Source organism: Drosophila willistoni (assembly GCF_018902025.1).
Source record: "Drosophila willistoni isolate 14030-0811.24 chromosome 2L unlocalized genomic scaffold, UCI_dwil_1.1 Seg139, whole genome shotgun sequence".
NCBI lineage: Eukaryota > Metazoa > Arthropoda > Insecta > Diptera > Drosophilidae > Drosophila > Drosophila willistoni.
This window is the reverse complement of record NW_025814046.1, coordinates 3,742,465-3,766,623: the sequence shown is the minus strand read 5'-3', so window position 1 is coordinate 3,766,623 and position 24,159 is coordinate 3,742,465. Positions and strand designations below refer to the sequence as shown.

The 24,159-nt window shown below is 33.1% G+C and overlaps 2 protein-coding genes across 3 annotated transcripts in view; one reads left to right on the top strand and one right to left on the bottom strand.

Annotated features, from left to right (window-relative positions):
• The window catches only part of LOC124459819 (putative lysozyme-like protein), a 40,826-nt gene extending 17,529 nt beyond the window's left edge, over positions 1-23,297 (bottom strand). The window contains 2 exon segments of the mRNA XM_047009531.1: positions 20,840-21,104; positions 23,245-23,297. Of these exon segments, the coding sequence (XP_046865487.1) occupies positions 20,840-21,104; positions 23,245-23,297 (318 nt within the window).
• Positions 6,008-9,213, top strand: LOC6638439. Of its 2 annotated transcripts, none has more exons than XM_015179249.3 (6): positions 6,008-6,618; positions 6,730-7,131; positions 7,225-7,379; positions 7,444-7,620; positions 7,707-7,853; positions 7,927-9,213. In XM_015179249.3, exons 1-6 carry the CDS (start codon positions 6,322-6,324, stop codon positions 8,291-8,293), a joined length of 1,545 nt encoding a protein of 514 aa, XP_015034735.1. In that variant the 5' UTR covers positions 6,008-6,321; the 3' UTR covers positions 8,294-9,213. The 2 variants fall into 2 exon arrangements, with proteins under 2 accessions (XP_015034735.1, XP_002061294.1); XM_002061258.4 differs by having other exon boundaries at positions 7,201-7,379.
• Positions 23,298-24,159: the final 862 nt, after the last annotated feature.

The following is a 24,159-nucleotide window of genomic DNA, read 5'->3' as shown; positions in this document are numbered from 1 at the left end:
TAATTACGTAATCGCGTTTTTTGGCCCACCTGTTCAACTTTCTATGGTAATTTCATTCCATTTAAGATCACTTGAACTACCACTACAATAAATAAAACTAAATTTAAGATAGCAGTTAGGAAACAATATATGTTTACCCAAAAAACCTGAACAAATAATTCGGTAAATATTTTTAAAATGGAGTAAAAGTAATAATTTAAATTTAAATGAATATACAGAGATTTTGTTCATATCAGGAATATAATTATTATAAGTATTATTATTATTATTATTTAGTGTGGGATATAGTTTGTAACTAACAATGATTTAAACTATAACTACAGCCCAGTTAATATAGCCTAGCATTCGAACCCGGATCAACTGAGAAGACAACTAATTTATCAATTAATCAATCAGAAATCTTAATGTATAGGTGTTTACCTACATATTTATATTTTCTCTTTTTTATAAATCAATCAACAAGTAATTCTCCTTTCCTTTTTTTATGAATTTGGAATTGAGTACTTTGAAAAAAATTTGTTATTTTTAATTTAATTTGACTAGAAATTGTATAAATTTCTGGAATACAATTTTCCATTTGATATTAACCCATTTTGGACCGCGCTTATTTTAAGTTGCAAAATGACTTTTTTAAAAAATAAAACATTCAAACTGATTCGAAAACTGGATTTAAAGGTTTATTCAATTTAATTTTGGTTTATTCAATATAATTGTGGAACTAACTATATACTTTCCCTTGATTGAAACATAGTCAAATATAATACGAAAAGTCGAACAGTTGTCCAAAATGGGACTCAATACTTTTTGCATTTCCAAAGGCATTGCCAAACAAAATTTAAGAAATATTAAATTAAGATTCTATTTTTTTTGAAAGTACTTAGTTTGTTACCTCAATTTCAAAGTTATGGCTAAAAATATTACAACAGAATTTCACATTTGATGGCTTTTTAATGACAGACCATATATTGTATAATTTATATACTACATCAACGACTGATTAATTGGCAAGGGTAGGTATGTCTATAGTATATAAATATCGACACTGAATGAATGTCTAGCTGAAGCATATAAATATATATAATTAAACTATAGCTGTAGTTGGACTATTCATAGATTCAAAACTCATCGACCTTTTTCTTTCTGGCCGTTGTAACAGAATTATTGATGAACACTTTGGCCTATTTAATCAAAATTTCAAATGACAAACGTCACTTTGGGACATTTTCTTTGCTTATTTTTCACTCAAATGATGCATGAAATTTTACTAAACGCGGGCAAAACGCCAGCATACATTAAATCTTGCGAAAGTCTTAACCAACTAACACAGCAAACACACCTTAGGAAGAAGACTTTTGAAAAGGGCAGAGGATGTGCGAGCAAGAGAGAGAGAGAGAGAGGGGGAGAGGTCTGTGGTCTGTTTAAGGGGAGGTAATTTGGCACTTGCCAAGATTCGATGACGTCAAACCCAGAAAAGAAGACGACGAAAAGATTTTCCCCCCATCAGGCAAGCATGAAAATACGGCCAGACATGGGGCACACTTTTGGCTTGGCTCTTTGGCTCTTCCTGCTGTTGCTTCTGGGGTTTGTTTGATTTTGTCTTGAGTGTGTGTGTGTGTGTGTGTGAGTGTGTGTTGTCTTTGTGGTTTCCAGGAAATCCCAATGACTCACTACTTGGACTTTTCATGCTAAAAAAGGGATTTACTTGGGGGATCTTTGTAAACAACAGCTGAAGAATAAAAGTCACTGAAATTTCATACCCAAAAGAAAGACAAGAAAATAATAATGTCAGTGAATCCATTGATGGGAGCCAGTCTAAAGCTTTTAGCTCTTTAGACAGACGCGTGCCATCAGAGCCATAAGATCAGAGATCTATATGTAAACATATGTATATATGACAGGAATATGACTTTATTCTCAACAAAGATTCGTTCCTTTCCGTTTGCATACTTATATTGTCTGACGACGAGATGATGATGAAGATGATGACAATCAATTAATTTCACATATTCTTTAACAATGGAGAAAAGTGCCGTCGGGTGCCTTAATTGTTATTAATGCAAATTGCAAATGAATTAAAATAAATATACTTAAGAAAACAAAACAAAAAAAAAAAACCCCATTTCAATTATGCCACAAGTTGTCCATCAAACCAATTGCAATCAAACTGAAATGATGACGTCAATTGGCCTATTACAAAACACCATCTGCATCATTCTCTTCCACAATTATATCGAGTCGATCTCATGCCTATTCCCACATCTTTGTCTCCATCATCGTTGTCAGCTTCAGCATCCATTGGACAAAAGTTTGGGGCAAAGGTTCATTGACATTATCATAAATTATTCTTGTTATTTCTGTTCTTTGTGTTGCCAAATGCGCTTTGATAAAAATAGTTTCCTTCTCCTTTCCTACTCTTCTACTGCTGCTGACACTCTCTGCCCCTATTCAAATGAAATGACAATTTTTCATTTTGCAATTTAATTTTAGTTGAAATGGAAATTTTTTTTTGGCAAAAGAATTTTTTCTTTTATAGAAAATGAAATATCTTAACCAGAAAGTGCTAGAGGCTAACACTCTTACGAATGTGCATTTTCTTTTATTTCTAAATGAAATACTCGTATACTTTGCAGATTTTATTAGCTAAAGATTAAGTTAGCTAAAGAAACTTTTAGAATTACTTATTAAAATCTGCAAAGTATACGAGTATTTCATATAAATCTAAGAGGAAATGAACCTCAGTTTTTAGCAGTTTAGTTGCTTTAGTTTAGCTTTAGTAAGTTCATTTTATAAGCTCGAAGAAAATAACTTTCCAATCATATAATGGAAGTTTAAAGTCTGTCTAACTCTGATTTTGCAGCCTTTATTTAGTTTTATTAATTCTAAAGGTAAAAACTCTTTTTTTTTTAATTGTATACTCTTTACATTTTTATAAAATGTTTCATATCTGGATGTATAGGATTGATCAACGTTTTTATATTTTCTAAGGAATTTCCATGTTTAAAATTTCTTCTCAGGATTTTAAGCATGGAGAAAAAAAAGAAACAAATTATAGAATTCCAAAGGTTTTTTTCTATTTTTTTCTTCTATTTTTCTGTCATTAATTTTCATAATTCCGCGTTAAATATTTCATGAAAACGCTACCTAGATTTGAATTGGTTTCAAAAGAAATTCCTAAAGCACTTCTTCTGTAGGATAATTATGAAAATAATTACTAAATGAACCTCAAACCATATTATTAATAAAGATTTTAAAATTTATTTAAAGGTTTTACTTCTACCCATTGGAAAAAAATAGTTTTTAAATCTATAAATACCAAATGCATTTACTTAAAAAAAACCGAAATTTATTTACCTAATTAAAAGATAATTAAAGTGCAGTTAATAAAAACACAGAAAAAAAAAGAAAAATCTAAAATTAAAAATGACAAAACATGTCACAATATCTTGCCATCCCCCCTCCTATCCCCTCTCCACTACCATTCTCCTGCTGAGCCGTGGCAGACCACCGACAAAAAAGCTGTCAACAAATTTGTACATTTTCCGATAAATAAGACAAACAAAAACAGAAACAACAGAAAAAAAAACCGAAAAGAGGTTATCCAATTTGTTCAGAGAGTTTCCTTATTTCATTGGCTATAAATACATGTATAAATATTCTTTCGAATATTTTTGCACAACAATTTTTAAAAACTGAGTCAATGCAATGCGTGGGTATGGATGGGATGGGGCGTGGCAAGGCGGGACGGAGCAGATCGTGTGAGTTGCATCCATGGATTGCAGCACATTTCTCGTAATTTTAATGGTTAGTATAAAAATAAAATTTCAAATTGAAAACTGTCACCCACTGAAAAGTGAAATGAAATGAAATGAATAGAAAGTGAAATTTATTTTCATCTCCCACTGTGTGTGTGAGTGTGTGTGTGTGTATGTGTGGGCCGATGGCCAAATGCAAGGAGTCAATGCGCTCATTAAAATACAGTTTCTAAACACATTTGTTAAAAACAAATAAATCATTCACCATCAACACAGAGTGAGAAAAAGAGTGAGACAGAGAGAGAGAGAGAGAGAAAAGGGGAGACAATTGCAAAAGTGCCTGAACTTTTCTCCCACTGAAAATTTCATTGACATATTTTCAATGCCAGTTGTCAGTGTTTTTTTTCTCGTTTTTTTGCGAATAGTATGGTAATTTATCAGTTTAATGAATTCCTCAAGTTCTATGACCGATTTGTATATGTTTACCATTACTCTTGACATTTCCATTCCATTTGCCAACTTGCATTCCGGCAGGCTCTATCTATCCTTTTGCTTTGAACAGCACTTTACATGCAATCCGATTGCATATTAAATTCCATGGCAAATACAATTTGCCAATATAATAAAGTGAAAAAAAGCAACAAGGAGAAAAAAGGAAAAGCCATAAGCTATTTCCACTCAACTAGAGTTGCGCTTTTTCCCCAAGAGCTTGTTGAACGAAAAAAGTTGGATGGGAAGTGGAAAATGTAATCAATCTTAAGCCTATTTCCCTTCTATTCATGAATTCAATTAGGTTCACTTTGACAAGATGATTTGCATATAATTTAGCAACACTGGCCCCAAACAGTGTTTGAGTGCTTAAAAAGTGTCAAATAATTAAATTTTTGTTTTTGTTTTTAATAGATTCTCAATTAAATTATTTATTGGGCAACTACTAAATTAAATTACTTCAACTTAATGAGTGTATGTAAGTAATTGACTGCTAAAACACATTTTAAAGTGTGTCAAGCTAAAGTTAGGCAAATTGTTTCAGGCTTCCATTAAAATTCAAAGCATAAACTAATCTCGGACTTACCAAACTAAGCATCCTGAAATCGATTAGTCTTGATTAAAGTGATTTTTTTTGTTTTTGTGTGTACATTTATGTTTGCTATGCTTCGAGATTTTCAAAATCCAATCAATAAAGGCAATCAATCTGTGCGGTTGATGATTGAGGAATTTGGCAAGTTGGAATGTATCATAGACGAATCTAAATACTCATATGGTTAATGCAATACCCTAAACCACATTCCTCGGTTTAAGATAACTTCAATTAGTTGTCAACGAATGTTGCACAAGACTTAAAGTCACCTGGTGCAATTAGTAAATTTTGTCAATTAGTCTAATAAGTCGAATTTACAAGAAAATTTTTTGTTTAATTTGGTAATTTATTATTTACTAAACCTTTAGTCCCTTAAAAACAACAGCAAATCTATCTGTATGTATGTGGGCTCCTATTTATTCTTGGATTGTTACCCGTAAAGCTTCATAACATATAGATTTATATAGAAAACATATAAAAATTAATCATATTTGTCAAGATGTACTCAAAAAATAGTATAAAAGTAATAAAAGAAAATGAAGCACATCCTTGTTTAATGGTCGATCCTGTTATAAAAACTCTAACAAATTTAGAAAGGAATTAGTTGTCTAATTCCCACTTAAATGTTTTTGAAAATTTCCTTTATTAGATTCCCAACATATATAAATTTATTTTTCTATGGCTCATTACATCATTACATTTCTTTAATGATTAAACTTTTTTGCAAACTCATTCAATTCAAATCAATAAATTCACTTTTTACAATACAAATGATTAATGAATACACAACAATTTGAATCCTTAATTGATATTTTCTATTGAAATGACTTCCAGGTATTTTAAATAATTGTGTTGAATTCTTCAAAGTTTTAGTTGAAAATCAAATCAAACAACTTTTGGCGCATTTGTCAAAGAAATTTTTGCCGAATGCCTGAAAGTATGCTTCATTTTCTGTGTGAAGGTGCGCTCCATGACATTTAGCCATTCATTTTCTCACTTTCACATTGATTGATGTCTTATGTCTTATGTTGACAATTAACTTTCTTTCGATGGCTCACCTGCCAAATTTCGATGTCGATAGTTAAGCCTTAATCATCTCTGATACATTTTGCTTGTGATTTTATCAAGTAGGCGTGTGAATAAAGTAAATGTGTTAACTGAAAGACATGTGGCAAGTCATTCTTTTAAAAATTGTCGCAGCGAGCAGAGCTCTTGAAAAAGTAGAAAATCAGAAATAAAAAATTTTAATTCCTCTCTCTCATTGAGTCGTTGTGTTCCGTGTCGAGCAACAAAAAAAAAAAAAAAAGTGAAAGAAAATACAGAAAAAGTGAAAATCTAAACTAGAAAAACCTGAGATAATTATTTCGCCTTTTCGCATTTAGTAAACGTGCACGTGTCCTTCCTTACAATCCGATCCTTTTAGCCACAATCACATAACGACATATATATATATATCGAAATAGAAAACTTACTAGAATTGCAGCAATAATGGTTACCGATTTCAAGATGAATAAGCCACAAACCAAAGAGGTCCAGTGTCAGCATTCGGCCCGTGAAGAAACCAAACAGGAGGCTGGAACAATGGCTTCATTTTCTCCATTACCCATGACGTCAACATCGATGCCAGCGACTCCGAAAAGCTCACGTGTTGGCATTTTCAATGCCGAGGACTTTCTGTCACGTGCCCAGATGAACGATAAGATTAACAATATCCTTCGCTCACCCACCAAAACGCCAAATGGTGTGCGCCAGCGTTCCGTCTATACCAACAATAATCCATCTCCGGTTAGTTTTTTTCTTCATTTCATATCTTTTTTTTCAATTGAGAGAAGGGAAGGGCGGATAAGTTGCTAAAATACTTAGTTTGATATCTAAAAACCCTTTTTCTCTTTTCAGACAACCACCATGCGGGTCGTGCCTTCGATGTCCCCACAATTGGGAATAGATGGACGCATGAGCAGCGTTTCTTTGAGCACTGGCAGTGCAAGCGCCCTTGAGCGGAGCAGCACTAGCAGCTTGAGCAACCTTAATAGCGCCAGTGTGGGCACAAACACTGCAGTTCTGGCCAAAGAGTGCTCCAGCCAGACCTCGAATGGGGGTCGTCAGTTTCTATCGATGGGCATGCCTCTAACAGCGCATTCGCATACTCAATTTGGGACGACTGGCAACTTTGATGCCGTGGCAATCCCCTTGGAAATGGATGCTGGTTCCATGACACGCAGTGCCAAGGCAATGGCCACTCGCTATAGTAATACAGCCTTTGGCTATGAGAATGAGCCTGCAGCTGGTTATTGTCTGGTAAGTGTGTTTGTGTATGTTGTGTGTCAATGTGTATTATGAGCAAATTTGATCATGATTTCTCATTAGCAATCATCCCATCATACTCAACAGTTCCCGGCACCAATGCCGCCACCACCTTATGCCTTGGGTCGTGTTAGTTCACGTACCTTTGAGTTTGAGAATAATACACCACCACCGTGTCCTGGCTCGGGACCAATTGCCATGTCTAATGGCACCATTCAGTTGCGTCTCAGGGATGGAGTGCGGTAAGAAACAAAGACAGAGAGAGCAGAGGTGGCAACCAATCGAATATCTTACTCCTACTCCTAGCATTGATATGACTCTGGACAAGGCGGTGCGAGTCTTGAATCAGCGTAGCATGGTGGCTGTGGCACTATCTCGCAATTGCAGCAATTCGGCATTAATTCATCCAAATGGACGTATTTTGCAGAGCGGTTCCAAAGTTGAAATTGTCACCTATGACGGCATGAAGGCCAATAATTTTGTGTGAGCAATCCCAATCCCTTCACTACTCCAACAATAATTGAAAGTCAGGTTACTAATAATTCATAGAGAACCAATTTGCTTTGCAGACGCTATGCGAAAATGTGGTATAAAGGTGTTAGCTTTACTAGCGAATCGTGCGCTCTAATTTATCTAGTGGATACAGCTGGCACACGCACAACAACCGACACATTCACTGATCTGACCAAGGACTACACTTTGGCAGTCTTTTACGAGTGAGTTAAAGAGAGAGAAAACGGGAGGGGGAGCCTAACTAGTCAATCAATCATTCATATATACCAATTGCAGCGACTCGCGCCACGGTCCATCATTTGTACACGATGCCCATGAGGTAATTTCAAGCTCATCGTACAGTTGCGCCGAAGATGGCACCGAGGTGTATGACATCAATGGCTTTCGCATCACCCAGGCTCCCGATGGTTTGGTAAAGGTGACACGTCAGCATAACAAATGCCTGATTCGCACTAGTCCAGGCAATGGTTCGGCCACCCTAACCACTCCGGGGATTCATTGTACCGCCTCGCTGGGCAAGACATCGCATCTGTTTGTGCGTCGCAATGAGAAACGGATGCATTTCGATGGCTCTTGTTTCATTGTACGCAATGCTGGCCATTCGGCCGGATTCAATGAGAACAATCTCTTGATTGTCTATTAATCATTAATGCGCAAACAGCCAGAAGTCGGGGGGAAAAGTGCCAAAAAAAAAAAAGAAGAAAACCCTAAAAAAAGCAACCTAGCCCCACCCCCAACCCAAAAATAACCCGTTTCTTATGCTCACCCACTCACACACACACAAACATAGATACACACAAATCCACAAAAATACTCACATTTTTACACCCCCTATGGACCGTAGCGCGGAGAGGGATCAGTAAAGGGAAATTTTAAGGATAAATTAAAAAAGAAGAAAGAACAATCTTCAAAAAAATTGGAAAAAAAAAAATGATATATATATGAGAGACAGCTAATTTTGGAAGGCTCGATAGAACAAGGCGCGAGCAAATGCAAAGGTGATTATAAATATCAAATACTTTTGGTTTGCTCGACGTAGGCGAGAATACAACTCTTAAGGAATTAGTTTTTAGTTTATCTTTTCTTTATTTTATCAACAAAAAAAGTATAAACAAAGAGAACACACCAACAAAAACACACTAAAAAAAACACATTCACACTCAACTCGCAATTAACTCGTAGTGAATAGTAAATAAGTCCGGGCTGAACCAAAATTGGCCCACTGAGCTGCCTACTGACAAAAGACAAAAAAAGAAGAAAAATAAGAAAAAGAATTAAAAAAAAAGAATTTCAAAAAATAACGCTTGGAAAATATCTCGCATCCTTTGATAGAGCTAAAAACCAAACGGTGGTGCCAGCGTTTAATGTTTTCAAACCTAAAACAAAAAAGCCAAAAAAAAAGAGTTCTTATATTCTAAATTTTATTTGCTACAAAAAAAAAAAAAAAACATCCGTAATTTCGATTCAAAATTAAGCACTAAAGTGTTAACAAAAAAAAAAGCTTTACAACAACCATCAAAAAAATGTAAGGAAATATAGTCGATTTTTCCGGGTGGCGATGAATACGTATTAATGATTTATTTTTTACAAATATTTTCGTAGGCAGCTATATATATATATATATAAATATACCTGCATATATATATATATATATATATATATATATAAATATATCGTATATATTTAGTATCAAATTCTGTTAGTTTATAAGTTATCAAGTTGTAAGTGATTAGTTTTTTTAACTAAAAAAGTTATTGCAATCCAAAATATCATGTTCATCCGCCCAATTAAAATCGTATAGTCAATGCATCGATTTGGGAGAAAGTGCAAATATTTAATAGTGCAGTTAATGAAAGTGTTGCATATTTTGGCTAATATAAAACACACATCCATACGCACCATACACACTCACACACACTCACACAAAACAAACGAACACATAAACAAAATATTAAGTGATAGGAAAACTCTCGAATTTGATAACAAAAATACACTCAAGATCATAAAGTGCAACATGTAACATCAAAACCCTAAAGGAAAACTGTAATCTCAACGGTTATTCCCGTAGTATATAGATATATATTTCAACCCAATGAAAAGAAAAAAATGTTAACATATAGAGCCTTACGACAATCTCCAAAGTAAAATGAATAACAAACTCAAAATTTCCCTCTCATGTAAAACGAAATTTATGTGAAAATCGGATGAAAAAAATTATAAATATATGATGTAGAAAAAAATGTAGTTAAAAATAATTTTCATTTCATAATTAGTCAAAATCTAAAAGGCTGGATATGAAATCTGATTCGCTTATGTTTTAAGCTACTTCCAGATGAAGACCGGAGATAAAGTCAAAACATTTAAATTGATAATTACCAGAATTTTTTGATACCAAAGTAAATTTGAAATATAAATTTCGAGAGTTGATTTAATAAAATTTATTTTAAGAAATTTTTCATATAAGCCATTTATTAAATTTTATAAGATACTAAAAGCAAGGGAAGATTAAAGAATATTGCTAACACCCATCAATTACATTTGATTTAATATTTAAGTTGAATAAAAATATTTAAGATTTGGACAACTAGAAAATTCTATTAAAGATATTTATAGTATTTATTTACAGTTTTAGATAAAGTATTAATACTATTACTAAACAAAAAACAAGAGTACTAACAGCAAGGCCTCGATCTGTGGGACTAAAAGCAAATTTTATGGAGAAAAAAATATTTTGAAACTAAGGATTAACAAAGGATAAAAGTGATATTTTATTTATGAAACAACTATTCTTTGGACGTTCGTGAGTGATCAAAATTGAACGAGTCTTCTCAGAGAGTTGAGTAAACATGTTCACTAAACTTGCTTCTTTTTTTCGTGTTCACTTCTTTTTTTTGATCGAACATGTTCACCAAACTTCTTCCTTGTTGACTTCCTCAGTGACTGACTCATTCATTAATTCGACAACTCAGTTATTCACTAATTGACTCAGCTGTTAATTAATACACTTGACTCAACTGTTCAATAATTCACTCAATTCAGCTGTTCACAGATTCACTCGACTCGATTCACTTCACTCGGCTGCTTACTAACTCACTTGTTCAGTTATTATCATACTGAATTTAGATAAGTACATGAACTGTAGTCACTTTTATTTTCAATTTTATTTTTATGTTTTTCTAAAAATTTCACTTTTTAATATCTAATTATTACAATCTCAAAACCATATCTGATTAATTATTTTCCTAATATTTTTATGATTCGATTAGCAATGTACGTAGAAGAAAGCTAAGCTCTATCTATAGACGGAGATTTTTTAATTGTTGCAAACTTTGGACTACTGCCAATACATCCTCTTCAGAGGAGTATAAGAACTGATCAGAAACCTTTGTAAATAATAAAGTAAAAAAAGAATGAACAAACAAATTACTAAGCCAATTGAGGAAGTACCTCAGTGAATGAGCAACTGAGTGAATAAGTAAAAAAAACTTGTTGTCCTATTAAAAAGTTAGTTAATGAACTTGTTCATCAAACTGAGTCGTTTGGCCTCAACGGTAATGAAAATTAAAACTAAAATGTTTACAGAATTTTCGATTTTAGTTCCTTTAATAGAGACCTTTCTGATTGACATTTCAGTGTTGTTCAGTTCAAAGTCTATTTATAGAAAGCAAAGTTTTTTCTTTTACTTCCAAATTTATTGCGATTTCCCTGAAACTAATCAAACTGAAGTCCAGCTAGGCGAAAACATAAAAATGAATTTAGTTTCCATGGCAGTTGACATTTTAGTAAGCAATATAAGAGTTACCAACTAACCTCACTCTGAGTTCATCGAAAACGTTTTATTAATTGGCCAAGATAATTTTACTACAAATCTTTAAGAGGAGGTTCTTCAATGTGTCAAGAGTCGTTTGCCTCATCTTCATTGCTTTATGCCACCTTTGTAGGTTGTGTCTGAGGGGGTCGTAAATTTACCAAAATTGGTTTATGGCCCACATATAAAAAAAGATGTAGGCGGAGCAATTTGCCAAGTACCCTCATGTGACCCTCATAGATTAGTTCTAGTACTAGGAGAACGGAGGAATCACAGTGAAGCTTCTAACACAATCAACTTTTTGAATTTGCATAATATATTAATAAAAAAACACAAAAAAGAAAACAAGGGCGCATATATAGGATACATTTATATTATATAACAAGTTGCATTTTACCTGCAGACAAATCCAAAAACATAAGGATATCGGATCGGCTGTCATATAGACTAAAGCTTCCAATAGGCTGCAGGATGTGGAGACATTTGACAAGGACACCTGATGTGGCTGTTGATAAAGATTTCTTTTGGTATATTGGTTTTGTAGGTGGTGTAAGTGTGGTGTAAAGTGGGTGAAGAAGTGGGTGGTCGGTGTGGATTTCTTGTAGATAAGCATTTTGCTGAATTGTAAGCAGAGTGTGTTAAGGTGGGGTGAAAGGTGCATAAGCCGCAACAACAGCAACAACAACTACATATATATATATGTATATATATTTTTTTTTATCAAAAGAACTTTATTTATAAGTAGAAGGTGCTTATTTTTTATCTGAGGTTATCGAACCGAATAGCTTCTAGTTAAGTTCGTATGGAAGCCTTTTGTTTGGAAAATGTCTCTCTTAGCCGCCAAAAGGACTAAGGACAAACACACACACACAGATACTTCTCGCACACATATGGCATATATTCAATGCTTACGCTTGCGTGACTCCCCAACAAATTCTATAGATGAGGCTGAGCTGGGCTGCTTCTCGTCCTTATGCCAATGGCAAAGGCAATGGTTTGAGGTGAAATTATTATAGGGAATGGAATGAGTTTGGGTCTAAGGAGGGTAACCTCTCGCGTCTGTGCTCAACATCAAACGCTTTTCACACTTAATTGGGCGTAAAATTAAATCAGAATTGATTAAAACACTCGAACGACAACAAGGCGCAAGGACAGCTTTCAGCTTCAGCTCCAACAGCAGAAGCAACATCAACTGCCTCTCTCTCTCTTTCTTTTGGTCCCAAAAGCATAAACAAAGTTTTTGGTTTTCCACATTTTTGGCCCAGCTGACGCATCGCACGTCCTGGAGAAAAAAAGTTTTTCCTTGCTCCAACAGCAGCGACTTTGAGTCGATGAATCTATGTGGAAAGTCAGAGAAAAACTCGGTGGGCGATTTCACTTTTCGCCTAGGCACACTAATTGCTTGGCCCCCACTCGCTGGCAAGTTCATCAAATTCAATTTCCGTTTAGGGTGGAGCTCCCTCCACCCCTTCCTAGGGAGGCGGACATTTAAAAAAAAAAGGGTATGGTACGCCTTTAATTTTGTTGCATTTCGCATTGTAATATTCCTGCCTCAACTTTTTCTCTTACACGCCTCCGATGAATACACATATTCAATCAATTTTAATTCATGGTCATAAATCTCTTCCATGTCCATTTGCATTTGCATACGAAAATATATGTGTGGTCAGGTCATACAGGAGCCCGTATTGAATTCAATTCAATTTAATGCTCCAACATCGAATCGTACGAGCCGATTTCAACTCGATAATTATATTTTAACTGGGTAATGGGCAGAGAAGATGATTCATTTACCATTTCGATTATACTCATTTTTCGAAATGCGTTAAATTTCAGGGATTAATTAATTAAAAGCTATAAATAAAATCACAATATATGGAAAATCTTCGTGCTTTACTGTATAGAATTGACCCTGCATGAACGAAAATTGAATATGTTATAAATCATTTCGCGAATAATTACGTGACATAAATTTTCATGCCGGAAAATTAAATGGGTTTGGCTAGCCAGAACACGAAGGACACGTAACAATTTTACCATTTTCTAGAGGCTCTTTTCTCCGGCTCTGTCCAATTTATGGTGAATTTTCAATGAAAATCGATTAAACTTGTAAGTTGTGTGGACTATAATTTGGTTTTTAAAACGGTTGGTAAGTTTCTATACTCTTTTTATAAGAATAAGAACATATCATTGATTGTTATTCCAACTTTTTAGCGAGTACTTCATACACTTTCATTATGGGATCAGATCTTTTTAGTAAAAAAGGAAGATCAATTATCATTATCCTTAAGTTGAGGGTATGGATAACTTTCTTCTCCTGACATCCCGCTCATTTTTAAAGGTCTACAAAGACATGACATGGCTCAGAAAACTTTGTCCTCAGCGAGTTTTATATTTCAGATACTCTCTGAAAGAAAAGGAAGCTCGTCCCTGCTATTTAATGTCCCCAGTATAATATCACGTAAAAGAAAAGCTCAAGAGGAACAAGAAAAGACTTAATTGCTAAAATGATTTATAGTCGAGCAAGAAGTAAATAGTTAAGCAGTTAACTTAGTCTTTAGCAAGTCAGTCACTTTAACGAACTAACAACTAAAACTGCATTCTGGGTAAGCAAAATAATGTCAAACATAAAACAATTTATCGACTAACTGAATCAGACCCTGAAATCGAGAAAGACTAACAATAAGAGTCTTTAAATAAGTGAAGAGTTAACTGCATGCTTAGTTAAATCAATGCTAAAACAGACGCTTTAGTCTACTGACAATTTTGCCATTTTAAATGCCGACTTCTGTTGTTGTTCTTCATCCATTTTTTATTAAACGTAATAAAAAGCTATGCTTATCAAATATTTTATTGCATTTCATATTATTTTTTATGATTTTACTCTATATATATTTAACCCCTCCCTTGGGTATACTTGAGAACATTATTTCCTTTTGATTTTCACTTTGAAGTCCTTAAACTTGTTCCATTTTGACTGTTGGAATCCTCCTCCTCATACTCTCTCGCAATTGAATTAGGCCTGGCAAACGAAGTTGTCAGACGAGTGGAGTAGTTACTCCAATCAAATAAATCAAATGGCAGCACCTGGATCAAAGCCAAGGAACTTGTCATACACCCACGCATCAGACAGCCAACCCTTTTTGATGGAGTCTGTCAAGATAAATTTCTGATGCGATTGTGGGTGACAATTCGAATACAAAAAAAAAACGCACGAAGAAGTTGAAAGGGCATGGAAGAAAAATGACACATAAATTTCCATAATGGTGAGTGATATTGCCTGTTATTTATGGGGTATATGTCCTTACAGTTAATGCTTGCCTCCTGCTGTCTGCATCTTCATAAATTATTGACGAAATGAATTTGTCAAATGGTGATTTAGGTAAAGTACATACATAGTAGTAGTTCTTGTTGTTGTTGTCTTGAATGCAACTTTGGCAATTAGCTTAATTAAAATTCAATTTCAATCAATTAAATGCAACTTCATCGTGATAAGACTAATCGCCTTTGAAGGCAAATGCATGGCAAAAAGATCAAATCAGCTGGAGTTCTACTTAAGGCAATTGGAAATAACTACCAACTCATGATGAATTTCTGACCAATTTTTTAGATTAATTGAATAATGTTGACTGCTATTAAAGAGTGGAAAAAATAATATGGTTTGCAATTTGATATATTTTACTCATGGTTGAGTTTGTTGCGAACTACGACAGAAACAAGATGTTTATGAGTCTTTAATTAAAGAAGATGATTTCAGCTGAAAGTTTAATGGACAAGGACGACATTCGCTACCATTTGCAGAGTGTTTCAACTTTCAATAAACTCTCAATTGAATCTATTCGTATAAGATTCAACTGAAGTCACAATTGCATTATCATTAGGAAAACAATTAGGTCCCATTGTTAATTATACTAAGCCAATTGGTGTTAGAATTTAGTACGGCAGAAATTTATTAATCACCTTGTTTAGTTTCTTTCAAAAATAGTTTTAAATTAATACTCAAATTCCAATTCGTGGTTTATAGAATGACAAAACCAAATAATTTAGAAAGTGAAAAAATGTTGACTATTCTAGCTCCACTTAATCATACCACTACGTACACCAATAGCACATTGCGTATACGTAAATATAGAGTTTCATTTAGCAACAAAGACGGAAGAAGCCAAATGAAAAGCGATAACCTTAAAACACACATTTTACATTAATTTAATATTATTAATGTATACGACAATTTAATTATACATTACATTATATACATATGAACGTCAAATTAGTTAAGGCAATACAATTTACTTTATATTTGTATATTTCGGCTTTATGACAAATTAGTCATTTAGCTAATTATTTACTTATAAATATAAATTCACCATATAATAGAAGATCTTATTGTTTCGATCGACGTCAATTCAACTTCGTTCTATTTATCTCAGTTTCACAAACACATATCTCAAGATAGTTAATACATTTTTTAAAGACCCCCTTACTAATAAAAGAAAATTGATTTTTTTTACTTTATTTTAATTTCTTACTACCTGAGAATACGTGACAGAAAAGGTTTTGTGAAAATCGCATTCCTTCTCATGTTTCTGGTAACCGAAAGGTCCCCATCTCTCGCTTTAAACGTGTTTTCCCGAAAATAGTGTTTTTCTACCGTTTTGGTAACGTTTCTTACACCAAAATTATTCCGATTTTAATAATTTTGGTCTTAAAATGTTTGGAAAACATACCGCTATAACTATTTTTGAAATTAAACTTCCTTTAATTTTTTAACCTCTTAAAGTTCGAAAAATAACCGAAAAAATTTGTTTACAAATTGTAACTTGAGTAAAAAAAAGAAAAAAATTCGACTCGGGAAAACAAAGCCTACGTAATTCCAAAAATAACGAATGTCTTCTTTTTTATTTGAGATCACGCGTTTTCCCAAAAAGCTGCCAAAACGTTACCTCCTCCATTTTGCGTGGCGAGTCTGCAATGAATTTTCCAGATCGCGGGTGGAATTTTTTTAAAAATATTGACAAAAAGTACGAAAATGTACCATTCAAATAATAACAATTTTTTGGGAGAATTCATTAATTACAGTCTGCGCAATTAATTTCCAAAAAACACCTTCATTTTCGGCCTCAGAGGGTGTCAGACCCCCTAAAGGTGTCAATTTCAAGAAAATGAACTTGTTAGGAATGTCAAATGAAAAAGAAACTACGTTTTAGACTCCATTTTAATCTCACATTAAAGCCAATTTGTTTAAAGTTAATTTTTGTATCACGTTATTTTGTCACAATCTGTTGGCAATTTTCTAAATTAGTGTTTTTGGTAGTAATTCCAAGTGCTACCTAATTAGTAAGGAATCGTTTCCACTATCTTATTTTAATTTGTACATTGCACAGCATCTATTGAAAACACTTCTTGTTTTATGGATTTACGTTTATGAAAAGGTTAATGAATATACAAGTGTCCTAGCTATCTCTAGTCTATATATTATATACACATAAATCACATGAAATCGAAAGAGTAGAAAAATTCAATATACAAAACATTTATTTCAATTTTTTACACACATATGTGATTATTTTACAAAACAACCCAACAGATTAATCCAAAAGGCTCTACAACTCAAAATGGGCTTTCCGTATAAGCCGATTTAGGAAATGCCTTAAGTACTCTAACAAAAATTAACGAAAAACAAAAAAAAAACAAAAAACAAATTGACAAAACATGCCTTTTGTTTGCTAGGATTTCAAATAATATTGTCTAGTTGACATTTTGAAGGACTTACAACTTCAACAACAAAAATAAACCAAAAATTGTTACGTAAGCAATTTTGAATTGCAAATTCCGTGGACTTATTGTTATGGGCCACAAATAACAACAATCAAAATGGGCTGATGTAAAAAGAGGTGTCAACATGATTATAATTGAGTTTAAATTAAACCCAAAATGTCAAATCCCTCAATGCATGCGGCCAAATTGAAGTTGTCAGCTCTGAGTTTTTGGCCTAAAAGTGGCAAATAATAAGCCAATTGTCCTGCTAATTAAACAGAACCTGCCACACACACACACACACACACACACACACACACACAAACACAACAAAAGCAGCCAGATACAATAAGAGTCAAACTTAGTTACAAACTGGCAGGCATCTGTTTCGGATCATAAAAACTTTTGCTTTATCCACACAGATGTGAATGAGACCCCATTGGGGGGAGGGGGTAGATAGAGGGGGCTCTGGCCTGGGTCATGGAAACGTGCCAACTAGAATATGAAACCGAAATCATCATCTGTTCGCAATTCCACCTACTGATGAGAAGCAAAACCTAAATTTATGCATGAATTGTGACCAAAATATTGCAAAATTTGTTCGTGCCCAGCTGGTTTTAGCATCATTCCCATAAAACAACATTTCCATTTCACTTCTTTAGCTCTTCATTTGGCTGTTTTGTTATTAATGTCAAGTGACCCACTAATTTTGAGGTCTTAAATAAATAGGTACCTGCTATTTTTACATTAAAATAAACTACGAGTTAAATAAACGTAGAGATAATAGGACTCAATACATTTTCTTAAACATCTGAGTTGAACTAGGCTTTCTTTCCTTCTTTCTTAATAGATGTTTGTAATGAATTTTATCAATTAAGTGTTTTTTTTTTAACCAGAAAGTATTTTAATGTTATGTAATTTTAAGTAATGAAAGTTACTTCGATATCTCATTAATGTTGATTCCTTATCGAATACAAAACAATCAATTATAAAGTTATTACTCCTAATTTTTTTAATAACTTGAAAAAAAGCGAACGAATGAATCTATTAAATGAAGAATAAAGAATGAAGGAAGGACTTTATCATTCTAAAACTTAGAGTGCTCTAAGTACTCAGAGTTTTTTCTGTATTCATACATTAACAAATTAATTAATGGTGGACTCATTCATTTAAGAACTTATTGTACTTTAAATACTCGGATTACTATAAAATTTCAGTTTGCTTCAGTTCAGTTTAGCTACTGACAAAACTTCTCATTAGTGTGTTAAAAATTTGATGAAATGGTAAGAATTTATTATACTTTGATCAATGTGTGTACAAAAAAGAAAATCCCCTGTAATTTTCCAAGCACTTGCATAAGATTTTTAGCTGTTTTGAATTCTCCATCTATCAAAAAAAAAAGACGTATCAACGTTTGGTACCTATATACATATCTCCCAACACTATCGATAGAGTTAGAGAAAAAGTAGTGAATTTCAAACTGAATATGTATTCATATGTCATTCATTCTGCCTTCTATTTTGAACACATTCATAAAATATTATCTCATTTTGAAACGGGTTAGACTTCTAATCAAACCAAAATTTGAATAAAGCTAGAATATTGTTGGGTGAAGCCGAATCAATCGAAAATAACTCAGAAACAATACTAGACCTAAAAACTGATAATAAAAGTTGGATTTAATTTACTGCAAATACAACTTCACAAGATTTTAGTTATTTTTTGCATTATTTTGTATTTGTAGTGTTATCTATTTCATATTTCAATGTTACACATCAGAAGGCTTAAACGTCACCATCCACTGGACCTACCTTTCCGTCTGAGCTGAGCAGCCCCTAGGACCCACACTGACATTATCCTAATCAGTCCGTACTTATTGTCCTCCAATGCCAACGTTTAATCAAATTTATTAATTGTTATTTATAAATTGTATGTATCATCACATTTTGTAATTTTTGCCATATGTTAACGTTTGATCAAATTTAATAATTGTCCCTTGGATAGATCTTAAATAAAGTAAACAGAACCAAAAAAAAAAAAAAAAAAAAAAAATATTTCAATGTTCGAACATCTAAAGCTAAAACTAAAGACGCAGCTAAAAAGCTTCCGAGATATAACCGAATTACAACCGAGAAAAGTAAATTACTCCCGAATTGATTTCAAAATAAAGTTTGTTTATATTTATGTATATTTTGAATATTAAAACTAGGGTATTTTCAAAGTCAAAGACGTTTCTTATATTGCGTTCTTTTTTCATTATGTTTGATTTTTTTTTTCGCAGACGAACCAATTCTCATTATTTCTCATTAAAATTCATTAACATGTTGGGCGTTTAACTGAAGTGTCCCCTTTGCCCTACCCCCTCGCCCATTCCTTTTTACACTCTGTCTGTCAACATTTTCTAACGATTTTATTTCCCTCGCGCGATTTAATTAAGTCTAATGGTAAAATGTTGTTATGCCATTAAATTGCTTTTGTTGGGTTTTTTTTGTCCCCTTCTTCAGGTATGCAAAATCAAATTACAAAATGTGCGTAAAAAAAAATAATTGCAATTTGTTCAATTGGAAATTTTAAAACTTGATGCTCGATAATGAGTAAAGAACAAAATTATTAATGTAAAACGATTGAACTAGTGTAGAATAAGTTCAGAAAATTATGATAAAATTATGCACATAATGTAAAAATTAAGCAATAAAAAGATATTCAAAATAGCAATAAAAATAAAAAAATTTAAAAAAAAAATCACACTTTCTAGAAGGTTTCTGAATGATTCCATAAAACTTCATAAAATAAAAAAAAATTTCAATAATTTTAAAAAATAAACTAATAAAAAGATGTTCTATACAACAATAAAAATTAGAAATAATCTAACTGAAGGGTATGCTAAAAAGTTCTCAAAGATCCCCAGATACAAGATAATGGATTTGAAAAGACAATTTGATTAATAATGACTTTTTGAAAAAATATACACATAAATTCGATCTTTATTTGTTATTTTGATACAAAAGATCCATTGACAAATATCTTCAAATGTCTAATCCAAATGAGCTAAGAGATTAAAGGTGGATCTAGACGAATTTATAGAAATCGATATTGAAAATTAGATTTTGTTTCCTTTATAAATCAAAATATATATTATCCTTAATTTGCTTTCAAATGAATAAGGCTAAAACTTTTGTTTCGGTTACCAAACAGTACAACTTTCAACTGCTTAAGTATTTAATTCATTAATTCTTTAAAGTAATTTTTAGATGAGAACAATTCTGATTGAAATCTACTCATATTTCCATTGAGTACTCCTCCGAACTCATTGTATTTCATCATGGGATACATACAAAAATTTGTCTCTGACCCATGTATAAATAATTCTTTTCAATAGATTCTTTTAGCATATATACAAATATCCTTTTTTATATTAATTAATTAATTTACACATTTTTACTTATTGGAATTTGGTATCTCAATTAATCAGTTAATGGCAAGCAAAGTAAAAATTTTAGTGCTGCAAAGTGAAAGCGAAACTTATGATACACTTAATACAATATCAATTGAATTTGTTTGATTTTTTCTTAGAAGTAGACACTATTCTATTTGTCTGAATGAATGATTTCAAAATGTACTCACGTGCTGGGCAAGGCCATTGATGTGGTTACCAGCTGGTGCTCCTATTCCACCCCCACCTCCGCCTCCTCCTGCTGATGCTGCTGCTGTTGTTGATGAAGATCCTGATGGTCCTTTATGCTGTGTGGGTTTGGTGGACGATGACGACGAATGTGAGCCAATGACCGGACTAGTATGCGCAAAGCCAGTGACTGTTGTGGTGGAGTTTGTATTGGTATTTGTATTGGAATTGGTATTGGTATTGGTCGATTGGTATCTGTTGTGATGACTGTTGATTAGGGAGGGGGAGGCTGGCGGTGTGGTGGTAGGTTGTTGGGTTGTTGGAATTGAGGGGCCCGTTCTGTTGCGTAAACGGGCCAAAGCACTTCGTAAGCCCTCCGTATTGTCTTTGTCGGGCCCCTTTCCAAATGAAATGCATTCGCAGAGCAATTTTGGATAATTCCTTTTGTCTCTCTTTCACACTAACTCTCGCTCGCTGGGTGCGTGTGTGTGTGTGTGGGTGTGTTTGTTGTGCGCCCCTTTAAATCACTTTAATTTATTTGATTTTAATTTATTTAGTATTCCACTAGCCAGCTTGAAACTTTTTCAATCCAAGTACAAATAAAATATACGAGCCGCCGCCAAATGCAGCAAAAGTTTTCGAAAACCAACAAAAAATACTCATTCCAAAAAACCCATAAAAACTATTGGGCCACAATGAAATAAAGAAAAATCCAAACTTTAGCAGTCACGATTCGTCCAGGAAAAAAAAGAACAAAAAAAAATAATAAAAAATATTCACTGCAAGTAGAAGAAAGAGAGAGAGAGAGAGAGAGAGAATTTACGATTACAAAATATTGAAATATTGAGCAATAAAAATGCAATAAACTTTTAACCAACATCACAAAACCCGACACGGCCATTAATTGTTGAGACTGAATCCAAAAAACGACCAACAAATTCAGAAAATTCAACAACCGAAAAAATGCAAAACAAACTTTTGATTGTAGCCAGAGAAACTTTTCATTAGAAAACAAACAAAACAACAATATTCTGCATAGACATAAACACGGACCCAAAAAACAAGGTAAAAAACAAAGTGAAACAATTAAAAACGACAGCCCCAAGGGCAGAGAATAACAGAGGAGCAAGAGCATGGCCATTTGGTTGCCATTTTGTACCTTTTTGGGTAGTCCCCAAGGATGTGAGCAATGACTTTGTGCTCTAAGCCAAAGAAAAGACGACCGATGTACGCCCTCGCTGGCATTATGAATCAGCTTGTACATAAATGGGGCAGAAGAGGTCGAGATGTGTGGGTGGAAATGGTGTGGGGAGGGGGGGATGGGTGGTGCTCACCTGGAAACATTTTGTTGCCTCTGGCCATGAGTGGAGCTTGGTGCTGCATATAGCCAACTTGACAAATGTCTTATATGCACATGACCATAAAGTTTAGCTCCAGCTTCAAACTAGCAACATGAGCAACAATAATAAGAATAAACTAGATCGTATAACTAACTTTGACTACAAAAAAGTTTTTATACCCTTACTTAGTTTTACATTTTTGCATTGCGTTTAGTTCGAGCAGGCAAATTAAAACCTTTCAAAGTCATTTTACTCAATTTCAATCTACTCTTAGGGGTCGAAAAGAATTCATTTCTACTATATAACTTGGGTTCTTTCTTTGAAAACTTTCAACTACATAAAACTATTCAAGTCGATTTTTAACTCCAATTTTAGAATTCCAAATATTGGCTACTATTTCGAAATATTTAGTATATTATATATAACTTTCCGAAATCAATTAGAATTCGACTAAAACAAAGTCACAGGAAAAAAGGTAAAGTTATTTTAAACTATTCTCTAAAACCCAAAACATTATAAATCTTTAATTCTCTCAATTTTAGAGCCACGTCTTAGAAGTCAAAACTTCTCTTTGGAATGAGATCTATCAACTTGCATTAAAACATTTAAAAATTTATTTTTTGATCGAATTTTGGAGAAAATTGAGGAGATCTCCAAAAATTCGGGTTAAAAATGTGTACGATTAAGCTGAGATGTAATTTCGAATTTTACTTATAAATTTATATATTAATTAATATGGATATTTAAACCGAACTTAAGTCTATAAGTATACAATTTAATTTCGAAAGGTCTTTTTGGTAAAAAACTTGAATTTTCTCTACTGTATTAAGAACAAATTAAAGTGAAATTATTTCCCAACCCAAAAAAAAGGACCCCCCAAAGTTATAAAACATTTCACGTAAGGTTAAATTTATATAAACTCCAACCAAAAAAAAAAAGTATTGAAAAATGTGTTTTCTTATATACAACCCATATCCTTATACATATGTCAATGTAGCCAGCCTAAAATATGGCTTTTGAATGACTTTCCGGTGGGTTAGCCCACATTTTGGTTGCAGTTCAATTACCTCATTCTGTACACGGTTAGGTGATAAATTTGCAACTCGTTGAAGAAGAACATTTTTTTGTGTTTGTTTTGAAAGAAACTTTTTATATGCTTAAAACTTTAACCAGGATGTTTTTCATTGTTTCATTGCATTTAGGCAGAAAGTTTGCCTAGAGCAAGGCTTAGGTGAAGTATGCGATATTATCTTGAAATTGATTAATTGTATGTTGGAATAAATGAAGGCCTAATATGTTAACGACTGCTATAGAATGACCAACAGATGAAATAGTCAAGATAGCTTAAGCTATACTTCACAAGTGCTGTAATGTACCCCGTCAAATGGAGGGCAAAACAAGAAGGATATGCGTTTTTATTTTACATGCTTGCTTGTTGTGTCCTTTGCATTCCTTTAAAAGGGAAAGTTCTTTTCTTTAAACTTTTAGAATTTATTGTTGTATATGAGAACTAAATTTAGATGATTTTTTCCTAACATTGAAACCCAAGCAAAGAATCTAATAGCACATTAAAATTCTTAGCAAATCTAAAAGAAACTTTTCACAATTATAATTTAGAAACAAGAAACGAATGTCTAAATAGCAAACTTTAAGTCTTAGCTCTGACTCATCTGCAATATAAGGGACAGGGCTTTGTCGCAAAAGTTATGAGACAATTCCTATTTAGCCTTTTCCATATGTAGACAAAATTAGAGAAAAGTCTTTGAGACCAGCGGAAATTAAAAGCATTATTCACACTGAAAATTATGCAAGAAGAAAAGCCCATTTAATTTATATTCAGTTGCCAATGTGTGGGATTTTGAATGTTGGAGTAAATATGTGTGGGCAAACTTGAAGGAAGCCCTTAATCCCAAGCCCTTGAATTGCAATTTCTGACGATTGTCTGGCCGCCCCTTAATAGTGAGAGGAGGTAAATGCAAATG